The sequence below is a fragment of the Mytilus galloprovincialis genome, chromosome 1 (genome assembly GCF_965363235.1).
Source record: "Mytilus galloprovincialis chromosome 1, xbMytGall1.hap1.1, whole genome shotgun sequence".
Taxonomy (NCBI): Eukaryota; Metazoa; Mollusca; class Bivalvia; order Mytilida; family Mytilidae; genus Mytilus; species Mytilus galloprovincialis.
In genome coordinates, this window is record NC_134838.1 from 92,207,371 (window position 1) to 92,223,821 (window position 16,451).

Below are 16,451 nucleotides of genomic sequence, written 5' to 3' on the forward strand. Positions count from 1 at the left end.
AAAAAAGTTTTCATGCTATATAATGGACCAGCCCTGTGAAGAATATATAATTATTTCTTAAATTCTCAATATCAATTTTTTGAAATCTGTTATATGAATTGATCCATATAAATGACGGATCAAGAACTTTTTATAAAAAAAGGGGGGCACTGACTGCTCTAAGAGGGTAGTAAAGGGTTATTTTCGTGCAACGTGAGCGCTGTTTTTTATTTCACGTTCAACGTGTTTTTACTTTTTTATTTGACGTTCAGTCGTGCAAGACGGGTGCCTCGTTCAACGTGTTCTGCTTATTTAATTTTACGTGCATCGTGATTTTCAAAGTCTTATTTTGCATGCTCGGTATTTTTCAAATAAAATTCAAACACTAGGCAGGGATCATCAAGAAATACTTTTTTAAAAGCCGTAAACCAATTATATCATAAATGTGTATACGAAATCGGGGATATCAAGTAAAACAAAGAGGTAATATATACAAGAAGGCAGTGACTCAGTCACAAAAGGTTCCAATTAAAGTATTTATTTTTCGTTCAACGTTCACTACAGAAATTATTTCACGTTCAATGTGAAATTATGTCTTATTTCACGTTTTCTTCGTGCATGCACCCCCCTTTACCACCCTCCTCTAAGAGGGGTGGATTTCAGTCATGCTTCAGTGATTTTCTACTTAATAAAACATTTTTTTTCCTACAAAGGGGGATGGGGGTGCCTTTGATCCCGTTTCAATGGCTATAATTTTGATTTGCAAAGATTGATGTTTTACTTATGACACAGCTACAGTCATTGACAGTTCACAGCTTTCAAACACAGGCGCTTGCATATATGATACAGATATTTTTTAAAATTTTTTTTTGCTGATTAAAATATTCAATTTTCTATACTTATAATACATAAATATCACTTCTGTGCATTTCTCTCCAAGTTTCGAGTGATTTAAACGACTTAGAGAAAATACCCAATTTTACTATCCATACTAAGAAACAAAAAGGCAACTAACTTGATGCCATTTTTCTGCTATCTATCAATAAATAAATTAACCTACCTGGATTCCCCAACGATTTCTCTGGAAAACGATCCTTTCTTGCCATCAGATGGCAGACATTTTGTTTATATTTATCAAATTGGTATTATTTGTAACATTTTAAGTCCATCTCCAGCATATAATAAATAATATTTTAACTAATTTTAAACACAGAGTGGATGTGGCCGGGTAATTGTACATCCCAACAACAAATAGACACTTTAAGTACAGATCTAAGAGTACTCGTAGTTACTTAATATGTTTCCTGCAAGTCATCCAAACAATAATATATATTCTGTAAAATATTTTAAACCAAGTGTCAATTCATTTTGATAAATACAGAAAATATGAAAAACTGACATACAAATGTATCTATACATTCTATATTCATTTGTAGCAACTTATCAAACCTAGTTAAACATGTTATAAATGCTTTAAAGTTCATGCAATATAATTGCAACATACTTTAGTATGTTTCATTTGTCTGTTTGACTTGGCAGTTTGCATTGGCAGATTATTCTTAAAAATACAAAAGTGAGTTGAAGTAATTGTTGCATCCTGGACAGTGGTCAAAAATGCAATTGATACAGTTTTCTAAGCTGATCAATCTGGTATTGCATGTCTGACTATATGGCTTGGTTCAATGTCTCTAAAGCAACTCTTTCTACTCTTGCTATGACTCAAAATATTTTCGTATTTGTGCATTTCACGTTTTTTCTCAATTTCTTTTGCTTTTACAAGTAAATTAAATATTTTTCTTCCAATTTATGAACCTACATTACACAAATTAACTCTTACATAACCATTGTTAAATGCTCAGTTTTTCTTTCCATTTTGTCTCTTTGTTTTTAATTCCCAATTGTTAAATTTTATGAAATCAACACTGCTTTTGAAACCACAGAACCTAAATAAATTTCTAAGGGACTGATATTTACCATGTGTTTACTGTAATTTTTATGTACCAGGTACCTCAACATAGGATAAGGATAACAAATACAGAGGCGGATTTAGGGGGAGGGGATGGCGGCTTCCCCTTCTTTTCTGGGAGCCCCCCCATTTCTTGGAAAATTTTGGTTAATTATATAGGGAATCACTGGAGTTTGCCCCCTCTTAGGCAGTCAGTGGGCCCTAGCCCCCCACTTATGAAAATTTCTGGATCTGTCACAGAAATATACTAGAGTTGTCATGTCATGATATAAGTCATTTCTGCACTGTTGTATAAAATTTACAGTAGGACAATATCATTACTTTAACTTGTTTAGACATTAATTATATGCATGACATTGGTTAGACAGTAGAACTAAATTTAGAACAATAAAGTTGGTCAAAATGTATATCATTGTATATGCACGCTAGTTTCTGAAAACTACACCTAAGCTACATTAGTTTTGTTAAACTTCTAATGGAACGAACATGTTAGAAAATTGTCTTAAAATTATCAAATCTCCAATTTCAAGTCCATAGATTTTTCTTAAAAACTATATCATGTATATGTGTTGATACATCTATTTCCATTTTCTTTTCAACTGTTTTCAATTCTACTGATTACATCCCACCAGTGAAACCATAACCTTTGACATTGATTGGAAGTCCCTGGTTATATCCTTAAAATGTGTTTTGTGTACATATGTATGTACTGAGCTACGTTACATATATTGTTGTTATTAGACATATTTTAAGTACAACATCATTAATTTAACATGTTAGACATTTATAACATGTAGGTATATATACATGATATATATGACAAATTATTATTCCATTGGACTAAATTTAGGACAATTATGTTACTTGGTCAAATATGTTTACTGAATTGTTGTAAAAATGGTATATCTACTTATGTATCTATATATAACTACATAATTTTATTGAAGGCAAACATGTTCAAAATTGAATATGGTAATGGACAGTTACATGAATCATTGTAATTTTTTGTCCTTTTGAAATTAACCTTATTCTAAAGAAATGTAGAATTTTAACTTTTATCATTTTGTTAATGACATGAATGAAGAACATCTGTACGATATTATAACTTCAATGTGGTAATATATAAGTAAATAGCTAGTAAAAAATGGTGGACATCAAGTCATTAATCCATCATTTATCAGAGAAATGAGATTTATACTTTTTTTCCCTTTGAGGTACCATTATCATGATTATCATGATTATCATGATAATAAAAACATATTCTTTGTAACATATACAAAAGTTTGAAATACACAACTGTGTTCCTATTCTTGAATTTCTAGAATTCTAAATACTGTACACACAATTAAATTTATAATTCCTCATTTAAGCAGTGCGCATGGTGCGAGGGACATTTCAATAGGGCATATATCGTAGCCAGTAATTAAAAAAAAATCCCACCTGCCTAAAATATTAATATAGTGATACATTATGATTAAAAATCTAATATTTTATGTTCCAGAACATATTAGCTCTGAATCCTAAAATTCATCAAAATGCCAATCTGGTACCTAGTGCTTCAACCAAGAAGAACAAGCAACACTGGAAAAGGAACCAGGAAAAAGGATGTAACGTAAGTCACAATAATATGGTATATTAGTGTAAACTAACATTTAATTGTATACCAACAGTCTTGATGGATGATGTTAACGTAGTACAAATGTACATGTACTGTAAACCAACTAGTTTTCAAGAGTGATTTAATTAGGCAACTTTCACAAGTAGAAAAATATCACAAATATGTAAAACTTGGGTTTTAGTTTAAACATATTTATTTATAGTAGATTGGGAAACAAGTTTTGCAACTTATATTAATCCCTTTCCACTTTTCGGGTGCAGTTGCTGCCTTGTAGCGGCATTAGCCTGAAATCTACAAGGGTGTCTTTTACGTGCAAGAGATATGGCTCTCTCTTAACACGGGTCAGACATTTATCGTCCCCTTGGGTTTTCCTTACCGTTCTTACTTAACAACACCAAGTAAAGCAGTAGGTCTGGTAAGGGTCAATTTTGGCCTTAAATTTCAAGTTCATCTAACGAAAGATTTTAGACAGTTTTTAAACACTTAAGTGTCTATTTCAATTGATTCAATTAGTTTATGTGAAAGATTTTAACTGATTTAGTCATTAAAAACGCACCGATTCAAGCTTAAATATGAAACATATATCAAATATGCCAAAAAACGTCACTTTTCAGCTGGTTTTTGTCAAAAATGAAAGTGGCCACAACTTTGTTCATCCTTAACTTTATATATATTATGTATTATCATCAAATACAACTTAAATTTCAATATTATGAATGAACACGAATGCGGCCACTTTCATTTTAAACAGAAACCGTCTAAAATTTAACTAAAATGCTAAATTTTTTAAGATTTCAGTAATTTAGCATGACTCAAAGAAGCATTCTACTTTCCAATAAATAACTTAAAGATTACATTTTCACAATTTTGTAAAACTGCTATATTTTGGGGCCGAAAAGGGGTCTTACTGAACCTTCTCATTTGAGAATTGCAAAATCAAATGATCATTGAATGGACTAAATGGGAAATAAAGTTTCCTCAAAAATAATTATTTACAGTATTTAAAAGTTTGTTAGCAGAACATCCTTTCTGAATGTTCCTCTTAGAGAGATTGCAGGCTTAAAATTTTAATTTTGTTTAATTACATATGTCATGTGACATCAACTATTAATCATAATAATAGAAAATATATCTAATAATGATTCCAAAGTTACTTAAAACATATACTATAAATAGTAGAGAATTTCAAAATGTTGAAGAAAAGGAACTTTGCATATAATTATGCGTTTTTAGAATTAAAAACTATACTTTTATTGATGATAAGTACATGTAGGAAAATTTGTGAGTTCAAAACATAAGACACATATGAGAATTGAAGCCATTTTTAATTTGTTGAGGCAATCATTTATAAAAGAACAAAAAAAAACAATTGTTTTATAAATTAAAGCTTTATAAACATTATTAAAATATTGTATTTACTTTAATATACACTGATTGAAAGATGTATGTTTTGTTGTTGCAGAGTTGTGAAACAACTTTGGAGAAGAACTTTGAAGATATAAAACATACAACATTGAGTGAAAGAGGTGCATTAAAAGAAGCATCCAGGTATGTTACAGTAATAACAGTACAAAATAAGATTATAAATAAATGTAGGATAAAAGTCAATGAGACAGGTTATCGATATTGTTATCTACCAAATGCACCCATATCAACTTTGGGGTTAAAATGAGGAAGTTTTTGACTGATGCAAAAAATTTATTGCAGTTAATGACCATCCATACCTGAGCATACATAAGATAATCTTCTGTTTTAAAATCACCACAGTAAAGGATCATACATGCACTTAATGTTTTTCAGTATTTACTGAATTGTCTTCATTTAAAAAGAATTTTGAAAGAAAACCAATTGGAAATACATTTCATGCAAAACTTTTAAATAACCTATTAAAATTAACCAGTTTTGTTGGACACAGATATAGATTGTGTTGGCAACTCATGGTCTTTTTTTTCTATTATAAATTCTTTGCTGTCATGGCTGTCAGTTGAACGTTTTATTCATAATTATTTATTGTTATTTATTTATTTATGTGTAAACCAGTAGACTATTTTATTAGTATTTTCAATTTATTGTGTGATTTTTAAAATGCACTAAGGAGACATTACATTAAGCCATATTATTAGAGGCTTCCATCATTATTTAAGCTTGTACAGTTATGGAGTAAGAAAATGTAAACGGCATATGTATAACCTTTGTAAATTTCTTTTCCATACATTTAAATGTAGAGCAGACTCGTTAGTACATGTAACAAATACTTAATATAGATCATTATTCTTCTAGGATGTATTCATTTATCAGTTATTGTACTTCATATACATGTACATGTATATTATATATATATTTAACATTTGATGATGTTGATGAAGAATTGAATTGAATAGTAAACTACCAGTATCAAAAAATCAAAATTTATACAGAACATAAGCATGTTGATGTCTTTGAAGAGTCCACAGTTGTTGTAAACAGGTTTTCTAAGACAAATTAAATGGCTGAATGTGTAAGATAACATTGTAAAGCTTATGGAATATTTGTCTAACTTATCAAATGAAATCTACTTTTACAGATGTTTGAAATGTGCTGATGCACCCTGTCAGAAGAGTTGCCCTACCCAGCTTGATGTCAAATCTTTTATAACCAGTATTTCTAACAAGGTATGATATATGACTTATTTTCACTTGTACAATATGAAGACAAATTTTATATAATGTCTGTTTGTCAGTTTGTCATTTTTTTTTAGCTTAGACTGGAATTGAACTTAAAATGACAAGTTAGTTGCACACATTTCTATGACATTCATAAAATGAATGCTTTCTCTTATAAAACTTTTATTGTATGACTGCTTTAAAAATATTTCTTTGTCATATATATTTGACTTGATAAATTGAACAATGTTTTGTCTATTGAGTGAAGTAATTAGTAAAATATCTTAAGTTATTATTCTATTTGATCTGGAAGAATTATCTTAATAACAATTGCTCTGTTTGGTACAGTTTGTATATGTAGTTTAAGCATATTTTAGCTATATTTCAATTTTTTGTAGAATTATTATGGATCTGCTAAATACATATTTTCTGACAACCCTCTGGGATTGACCTGTGGTATGGTATGTCCTACATCTGACCTTTGTGTAGGAGGATGTAATCTATACGCCTCAGAGGAAGGTCCCATTAATATTGGGGGACTACAACAGTTTGCTACAGAGGTAAGTCATGCTTTTGATAATAGTCTGACCCTTGAACTTTGTTTAACTATCAACATTGAGTACAACAGTTTCTATCACAAGTAAGCTAAGAGGAAAAATGTGGAGGAAATCTTTGATTATTGTGTTCAAACTTGAAGATACTGTAAGAGATAAATATAAGTGAAAGAAGATTTGGGATAAAGATAAGTAAGATTGAAAACAAATAACAAATGACATCTTGAGATCATTTTACAGTCTTAATCAATATGTGGAAAGGATAAAAACAACCACTAACAAGGTTTCAAAGTTAGGATAGGCACACTTATGTGTTATGGGATCAAACTACAGCCCTCAAACTTTTAACGATCATTGGGCTATCAAAAAATACATAAGGGAAAATACAATAAAAATTAGCATAGAAACAACTCTATACTCTAAATAATGATTTAATAGATAACAAACAAATGTACAAACAAAATAAATGAAACAGTATTATACCATATCAAAGAACGCTTGAAGTTACTGAAAGCAAGATCACCTTCATTATAAGGCTGATGTGGTATCATGCAAATTTAAAAAGAATAATAATAATTTTGTTTTAGGTGTTTAAGCAAATGAAAATACCTCAGATAAGGGATCCATCTCTTCCTCCAGTTGACCAGCTTCCTGAGAGTTATCAGGCTAAGATAGCTTTGATTGGTTGTGGACCCGCCAGTATTAGCTGTGCTACCTTCCTAGCCAGGCTGGGATACAACAATGTGACTATTTTTGAGAAACAAGAATATATTGGTGGACTTAGGTAGGGAATAATTATAGTTAAGTCCAGTGAAAAATAATAATTCTGGTTCAGTAAATGGAATGTATTTGAATGTTCTATTTATTTCATAACTTTTTTGACATCATTAAGAATAATATTCAAAACTACATTTATTTCCCTGTATCAATTAAATACAAAGGAGGAAGACAAAGAAAATTCAAGCTGCATTTGACTTCTTTGTTCAGTCACAAAGTACTTTCATAGTTATCATATATCTGGTAGTGGTATGTTGTCTTAAGATATATTTGAAAGTCTGCTCAAGCCAATTACTCCTTTGAGAGAGGACTCCTGTGCTCAGATCATAATTACTCCTTTGAGAGAGGACTCCTGTGCTCAGATCATAATTACTCCTTTGAGAGAGGACTCCTGTGCTCAGATCATAATTACTCCTTCGAGAGAGGACTCCTGTGCTCAGATGATAATTACCCCTTCGAGAGAGGACTCCTGTGCTCAGATCATAATTACTCCTTTGAGAGAGGACACCTGTGCTCAGATCATAATTACCCCTTCGAGAGAGGACTCCTGTGCTCAGATCATAATTACTCCTTCGGGAGAGGACTCCTGTGCTCAGATCATAATTACTCCTTTGAGAGAGGACTCCTGTGCTCAGATCATTACTCCTTTGAGAGAGGACTCCTGTGCTTAGATCATAATTACTCCTTTGAAAGAGGACTCCTGTGCTCAGGTCTGCTCAAGCCAATTACTCCTTTGAGAGAGGAGTCCTGTGCTCAGATCACAATTACTCCTTTGAGAGAGGACTCCTCTGCTCAGATCATAATTACTCCTTTGAGAGAGGATCCTTGTGCTCAGATCATAATTACTCCTTTGAGAGAGGATCCTTGTGCTCAGATCATAATTACTCCTTTGAGAGAGGATCCTTGTGCTCAGATCATAATTACCCCTTCGAGAGAGGACTCCTGTGCTCAGATCATATTTACTCCTTTGAGAGAGGACTCCTGTGCTCAGATCATAATTACCCCTTCGAGAGAGGACTCCTGTGCTCAGATCATAATTACTCCTTTGAGAGAGGACTCCTGTGCTCAGATCATAATTACTCCTTTGAGAGAGGACTCCTGTGCTCCGATCATAATTACCCCTTCGAGAGAGGACTCCTGTGCTCAGATCATAATTACTCCTTTGAAAGAAGACTCCTGTGCTCAGATCATAATTACTCCTTTGAGAGAGGACTCTTGTGCTCAGATCATAATTACTCCTTTGAGAGAGGACTCCTGTGCTCAGGTCTGCTCAAGCCAATTACTCCTTTGAGAGAGGAGTCCTGTGCTCAGATCACAAATACTCCTTTGAGAGAGGACTCCTCTGCTCAGATTATAATTACTCCTTTGAGAGAGGATCCTTGTGCTCAGATCATAATTACTCCTTCGAGAGAGGATCTTGTGCTCAGATCATAATTACTCCTTTGAGAGAGGATCCTTGTGCTCAGATCATAATTACCCCTTCGAGAGAGGACTCCTGTGCTCAGATCATAATTACTCCTTTGAGAGAGGACTCCTGTGCTCAGATCATAATTACCCCTTCGAGAGAGGACTCCTGTGCTCAGATCATAATTACTCCTTCGAGAGAGGACTCCTGTGCTCAGAACATAATAACTCCTTTGAGAGAGGACTCCTGTGCTCAGATCATAATTACTCCTTTGAGAGAGGACTCCTGTGCTCAGATCATAATTACTCCTTTGAGAGAGGACTCCTGTGCTCAGATCATAATTACTCCTTTGAGAGAGGACTCCTGTGCTCAGATCATAATTACTCCTTTGAGAGAGGACTCCTGTGCTCAGATCATAATTACTCCTAATTTTGAGAGAGGACTCTTGTGCTCAGATCATAATTACTCCTTTGAGAGAGGTCTCCTGTGCTCAGATCATAATTACTCCTTTGAGAGAGGATCCTTGTGCTCAGATCATAATTACTTCTTTGAGAGAGGACTCCTGTGCTCAGATCATAATTTCTCCTTTGAGAGAGGTCTCCTGTGCTCAGATCATAATTACTCCTTTGAGAGAGGACTCCTGTGCTCAGATCATAATTACTCCTTTGATAGAGGACTCCTGTGCTCAGATCATAATTACTCCTTTGAGAGAGGATCCTTGTGCTCAGATCATAATTACTCCTTTAAGAGAGGATCCTTGTGCTCAGATCATAATTACTCCTTTGAGCGAGGATCCTTGTGCTCAGATCATAATTACCCCTTCGAGAGAGGACTCCTGTGCTCAGATCATAATTACTCCTTTGAGAGAGGACTCCTGTGCTCAGATCATAATTACTCCTTTGAGAGAGGACTCCTGTGCTCAGATCATAATTACTCCTTTGAGAGAGGATCCTTGTGCTCAGATCATAATTACTCCTTTAAGAGAGGATCCTTGTGCTCAGATCATAATTACTCCTTTGAGAGAGGATTCTTGTGCTCAGATCATAATTACTACTTTGAGAGAGGACTCCTGTGCTCAGATCATAGTTTCTCCTTTGAGAGAGGACTCCTGTGCTCAGATCATAATTACTCCTTTGAGAGAGGACTCCTGTGCTCAAGCCAATTACTCCTTTGAGAGAAGACTCCTGTGCTCAGATCATAATTACCCCTTCAAGAGAGGACTCCTGTGCTCAGATCATAATTACTCCTTCGGGAGAGGACTCCTGTGCTCAGATCATAATTACTCCTTTGAGACAGGACTCCTGTGATCAGATCATAATTACTCCTTTGAGAGAAGACTCCTGTGCTCAGATTATAATTACTCCTTTGTGAGAGGACTCCTGTGCTCAGATCATAATTACTCCTTTGAAAGAAGACTCCTGTGCTCAGATCATAATTACTCCTTTGAGAGAAGACTCCTGTGCTCAGATTATAATTACTCCTTTGTGATAGGACTCCTGTGCTCAGATCATAATTACTCCTTTGAGAGAAGACTCCTGTGCTCAGATTATAATTACTCCTTTGTGAGAGAACTCCTGTGCTCAAATCATAATTACTCCTTTGAGAGAAGACTCCTGTGCTCAGATCATAATTACTCCTTTGAGAGAAGACTCCTGTGCTCAGATTATAATTACTCCTTTGAGAGAAGACTCCTGTGCTCAGATTATAATTACCCCTTTGTGAGAGGACTCCTGTGCTCAGATCATTTATAGTTGTTCGTCTTTTGTTTTTTTAACAACTAGAAATAAAAGCAGGTTTTCTTTCCTGTAGGTTGAGCTTTATGTAAAATCAAATCTATGGACTTTAAAGTCTGTCAGAGTTATTGCACTTTGACTAGTGTGAAGACAGTTATATTTGTATATTATTATTAGTTTTGTTAATATAATTTATGATACTGCCAGACATTCAGTACCTTTTAGGTTTAGCTTGTATGGTTACTTTAACACAATGACACTACCATTTATGAGTATTTTGCATTTTTCAGCTCTTCAGAAATTCCACAATATAGATTACCATATAGTGTGGTTGACTTTGAAGTCCAATTGATGAAAGATTTGGGAGTTAAGGTAATTTATTTGGTGTGAATAACTTACAGATTATTATTGATAAAGGAAGGTGTGGGGATAACATCAATGAGACAACAATTGAAATTTTATTGTTTTTGTCTTTGAAGTAAAAACTAAACTTGGGGTTAAAATCATCCTTTCTGTTTTGAGAAATAAAAGCTTTTTATCTATTTATTTATTCATTTGGTTTCAATTTCAAGGATAATATGCATTCACAAAGTAACTACATTAAAACCCCAACAAAAACATTATGTTATTACGCTGTACACTTCCATCCTCATTGTCAAAATAAATTAGAACAATCTTTATACATGGAAACATGATTTTATGTGTTTCTGAATTTTATTTTTTAATTTTCAGATTGTGAATGGTAAATCTTTGGACACCAATGATATAACCATACAGAAGTTAAAAAATGAAGGTTATGAAGCTGTTTTCCTTGGCATCGGTAAAATAATTAAATCTTATATCATATACAATATTCTTTCTCATTACAATTTTCACAACATATTTTTATTGTTTGATAATGTTTGTTCTTGACATCAGGAATCATTTTGTTGACAAAATGTATATCTATGGATTTCTCTAAGAAGGAGGTTTTATACAATAGATTATATTCATCCAAAAAACTTTTCAATACTATGCAATATTTGTTCCTTTTCTATGAACTTTGTTATGGTTTTTTAACAAGAGTATAATATAGAAAAATGTGTTATTACAGGTTTACCTGATCCTAAGAAGATACCCATATTTGAAGGCCTTACAGAGGATATGGGATTCTACACATCAAAAGATTATCTACCAAAGGTTACATCAAGTAGCAAAGCAGGTTAGTACAACAACTTGTGTTATTCTTATATTCATGTTCCTTTTGTACTTTTGATAAAAGGAGATGTGGGGTATATGTTACTAAGTCACTTTATTAAAGTTCAATTTTGTTTTTGATACTATTTTTTTGGGCATGAACATAGTGGTGTAGAAAATTTAAGCACATTTTCATCGATTTTTATTTGCTTTCTGTACTAATGCTCACCGTGTTGAGGGCTATTCCAGAAAAAAATGTATGGGGGGGTTGGAAGGCAGTTTTTGTCAGCACCCGCCACCCAGACAATTGTAATTGAGAATTAAGGTTCATTATAGTGTGAAAAGTTGCTCTGATACCCATCACCCATGTATTATTAATATAATGTGCCTTCCAACACCCCCCATACATTTTTTTCTGGAAAAGCCCCGAAAGAAATTCATTACATAACATTTCAGTGCACACCATTATTTTTTTTCTCGATTTTTAGTTAAAATTTAACAAGCCAAAGTTGAATACAAAATTTTACCAAAATCTGTGACATAGCCCATTTACTGTACCTTGACCTAAAATATACATAAAAAACAAACTTTGTTAATCAATTATGCAAGTTTTTCTGATAAAATATTACAGGTATGTGTGCTTGTAAATCTCAGCTTCCTCAGATGTATGGTAAAGTAATAGTTCTAGGAGCAGGAGATACAGCCTTTGACTGTGCTACCTCAGCCTTGAGATGTGGAGCTAAGAGGGTGTATGTTGTCTTCAGGAAAGGATTTACTAATATCAGGGCTGTTCCTGAAGAGGTAGGCTACTAGATAAATGCTGGGAAAGTATGGAATTTGTGTTCGATTGCTTTCATCTATGTCAATAAACAAATTTATGAACTTTAAGAAAGTCTAGTCAAATAAATCTAGTCAGTTGAATATATCTGTGACATCTAAAGTTCTCACTATAAATGTTTATAGATTGAATATTCCTATTTTAATGTACTTTGCAATCATTAGAACATATGAATTAGGACCAAGTAAGATCTACTTACAATGAGCAGCACTTAACATAATGATATAAACTTATTTGCAATATGAGAAGACAATGTTTGAAAGACAACAATAAACACACAAATAACAAACACGAAATGTATTTTTAGCATTTTTTAGCTTTTATTTATAGAGATGAAGATTAAGTTCTTGTGGCATGTATTTTGGAATGATTTCAAATGATAATGTTTTTCAGATGGAACTTGCCAAGGAAGAGAAGTGTGAATTCTTGCCTTTTATGTCCCCAAGGAAAGTGATGTCTAAAAATGGTAAAGTATCAGGTATGGAGTTTGTAAGAACAGAACTAGATGATGATGGTAACTGGATAGAAGATGAGGAGGAGATTATCAGGATTAAAGCAGATTATATTATATCTGCTTTTGGATCAGGATTAACTGATTCTAAAGGTTAGATTAAAATTTGCCTTGTATGATGAGTGTGTTGGTTTCAGTTTTTGATCATTTTATTGTCAAATATTCTACAACAACATTGATAACCATTCCTATAGGTTACATCTCAAATAGGATGCCTATTTTGTAAATAATCTTTCATATACAATTCTTCAATTTATTTGTTGTTAATCTTCACTTTTATTTTTTTTTCTGTGGTGTACATGTTTTTATGAGTTTTTAAGTGAAAAAAATGTATGGCAGAAATTTGCTGTTGGTACATAAAAGCACATAAGTTTTGTGGTCTCAATTTTTGACAAGGTTTCTTCATTATAAAACAAATAAATGTTTTTCTTTAAGTTGTTGAAGCTATGAAACCAGTAAAGTTGAACAGATGGGGCTTACCTGAAGTGAACAATGAAACAATGCAGTGTAGTGAACCATGGATATTCTGTGGAGGAGATATAGCAGGTGTGGCACAGACAACTGTAGAATCTGTTAATGATGGAAAAACAGCTTCATGGTACATCCATAAATATTTACAGGTATGATTAAACTGTAGAAAGTTTTGAAAAGTATTGATTATTCCTGCATATGAAGCTTCTAAAACATTTGTATCAACTGTTGATAATTTACAAAGTTCACTGCTTAAGTAAATGCTAGAGTCTGTAAGGCTAATTAGGAAGGCAATGTCTTTCAATATGATTATATTATTACTTCCCAGAAATGTACATAAAACAAGGAGGCTACAGTATTTGTGTCATACCAACACATTTAATTTAATTTGATAATTTTATAAAATATGATACAACTAACAATATGAATAAAGAAGACAGTAGACTATATTTGTGTGACAGTAACCTAACAACAACATGAACAGATACATTATTTAGAGGACATATACAGTCTTCAGTGTATAGACAAGTGGCTATACCATATATCTTGACAAAAGAGCAGTTTGAAATTGATAATAAGGAGAAAAAATGTATTCTTAGAAAACAAAAATTACTTAATTAATTTAAAAAATAAAATATTATGTATGACTTTAAAATTGAAAATACTACTGGAACTATATTGAAAGAAGTGTCAACTATCATGTTATATTATACAATTTATGTGTCTGCTTTATAAATTAGAAACATCAATTTCTGATTTCAGTCACTTCATGGAATACCTATACCATCCACGCCAAGCCTACCAACATTTTTCACTCCTATTGATCTTGTAGACATCAGTGTGGAAATGTGTGGATTGAAATTTCCTAATCCATTTGGACTAGCCAGTGCTCCACCAACCACCAGCAGTCCTATGATTCGTAGGGCATTTGAAGCAGGCTGGGGATTTGCTTTGACTAAGACTTATTCTTTAGATAAGGTTAGTTATATGTCTATTCCAATAGATTTTAAACTGTTATTTTACGGAAGAAAAGAATTTGCACATGAATATGATTGCTAGCACTCATGGTTAAAATTTCATGTTAATTTTGAAATAATTGAAGAGGAGTATCAAATTTTTTGGGGATTATGATAATGTCATAATTGTAGACCTTTTGGTTTTAAATGAATTAAGTTGGATTAATTTGCTTTTGAACAGATGAGTGTAATCACAAAACAACAACAAACTAAGAAAATTAAATAACTTGTATCCACATTTTCAAGGCTTAAGGTAACAGGTACATAAATGGCTTGTTCAGCGATTTTTAAAAGAAATTGTATGCACAGTCAGGTGACTTACTTAAACAAGTGATTTTCTAAATCACTGATTCAAGTAACATTATTTCCATAAAGGTTGGAAGTTAGAGTTGTCTTTCTTTAATAATCACCTATTTAAGTAGTACAAAATAATCACTAGAAGAAGTGATTTAATATAAGGGTAGCTTTAAATATAGAATACTAATGATCCAGGGACTAATTATGTTTCTTAACTTATCAGAACCAACATCTGTGTTGTCTAGGATGACCAGGTCATTTCAGGTGATGACCTTGTACTGAATCTAGGATAATGACATAAAAATCACTTGTTCAAGTATCAGACCTCAATTTCCTTCCCAAAAATCACTTCCTTAAGTATCATTCTTTTAATAACCCCCACAAATTTCAACACCCCCGAACAGTGAAATTGTTATCGCGAACAGTAGAATTTTATTACATAATCTGAAAGATGAAACCTTGAACTTCACAGGAAAAATACTCCCACTGCTGTGAAAAATCTTTTAAGAAAGTATCAGTTCATTATGTAAAGCCATTATTATAGCATTTTTTCAACTAAAATAGAATTTTCAGGTAAATGATAGCATCAAAGGCATAAACCTTGCTACTTAAAAGAAGCAAAAAGTTCATATTTTTTAATATTACTAATTAAAAGATGTTATTTAAACCTATGTGTTTAAAATTTTGAAAAAACTACAAAATCCCAATTTGTGACAAAACCTCGAATTTGCTACTCAAATAAGTGATTTAAAAATCACTTATTTCAGTAAGTCCCCTGACTGATGCAGGTAATACTTTTAAGACGATAATGGAAAATCGAAAAATTAAAGTAGGTAACTGATCTAGCTTCCGAGTTCTAGACATTTGAAAATGGTTAGGAAACAACATAAAGTTCATAGACATAAAGTCAAATTTGAACCAAAAAATAAGAAATTTCAAGCTTAATTTATTCTGCAGTTAAAACCAATCCTACGATTTTTCTATAAAAAATTAATGTTTTTAAGGTAATATCTTCCTTTCTTTTGAAATATGATTTTTATGGGGTTACCGAGCTCCCTTTTCATTTATCAACTGTTGAAAGTGTGTTGATGATGGGAAAAGAGACAAAAATCTTGACGTCGCCGAAAGGACAACGCAACGTCAATGCTATATCAGCAGAATTGACAAGACAACTACCGCTTCATTAAAAAAAAATCGAAATACTAATGCGCTATCGAGCATATTAACCTGTCTGAAAAAATGATAATAAGCATTGCATGTGTAAAAATATCATAACATTTGTTTGAGGCAAATTAAACTTTAGAGAACGGAAACGGAAAAAGTAGCAATTTTCAATTTGTTATGGGCATAAAAGTGAAGCCACCAAAATTTAAACTAGATCTGTGTTAAGCATTGTGTATGGGTTTTTTAACATTTGGTGAGGCAAACTAAAGTTAGAGAACAGAAACCAATTTTAGGATGGCCAGAC

General features: G+C 32.6%; 1 protein-coding gene across 1 annotated transcript in view; it reads left to right on the forward strand.

The window, feature by feature from the left end:
* Window positions 1–16,451, forward strand: part of LOC143044673 (dihydropyrimidine dehydrogenase [NADP(+)]-like) — a 29,945-nt gene that overhangs the window by 572 nt on the left and 12,922 nt on the right. Inside the window, exons 2-13 of the mRNA XM_076216738.1 lie at window positions 3,447–3,557; window positions 5,026–5,111; window positions 6,127–6,214; window positions 6,604–6,765; window positions 7,347–7,543; window positions 10,965–11,046; window positions 11,407–11,494; window positions 11,768–11,875; window positions 12,482–12,651; window positions 13,082–13,292; window positions 13,635–13,819; window positions 14,433–14,648. Of these exons, the coding sequence (XP_076072853.1) occupies window positions 3,447–3,557; window positions 5,026–5,111; window positions 6,127–6,214; window positions 6,604–6,765; window positions 7,347–7,543; window positions 10,965–11,046; window positions 11,407–11,494; window positions 11,768–11,875; window positions 12,482–12,651; window positions 13,082–13,292; window positions 13,635–13,819; window positions 14,433–14,648 (1,704 nt within the window). The remainder of the gene's footprint in view (window positions 1–3,446; window positions 3,558–5,025; window positions 5,112–6,126; window positions 6,215–6,603; window positions 6,766–7,346; window positions 7,544–10,964; window positions 11,047–11,406; window positions 11,495–11,767; window positions 11,876–12,481; window positions 12,652–13,081; window positions 13,293–13,634; window positions 13,820–14,432; window positions 14,649–16,451) is intronic.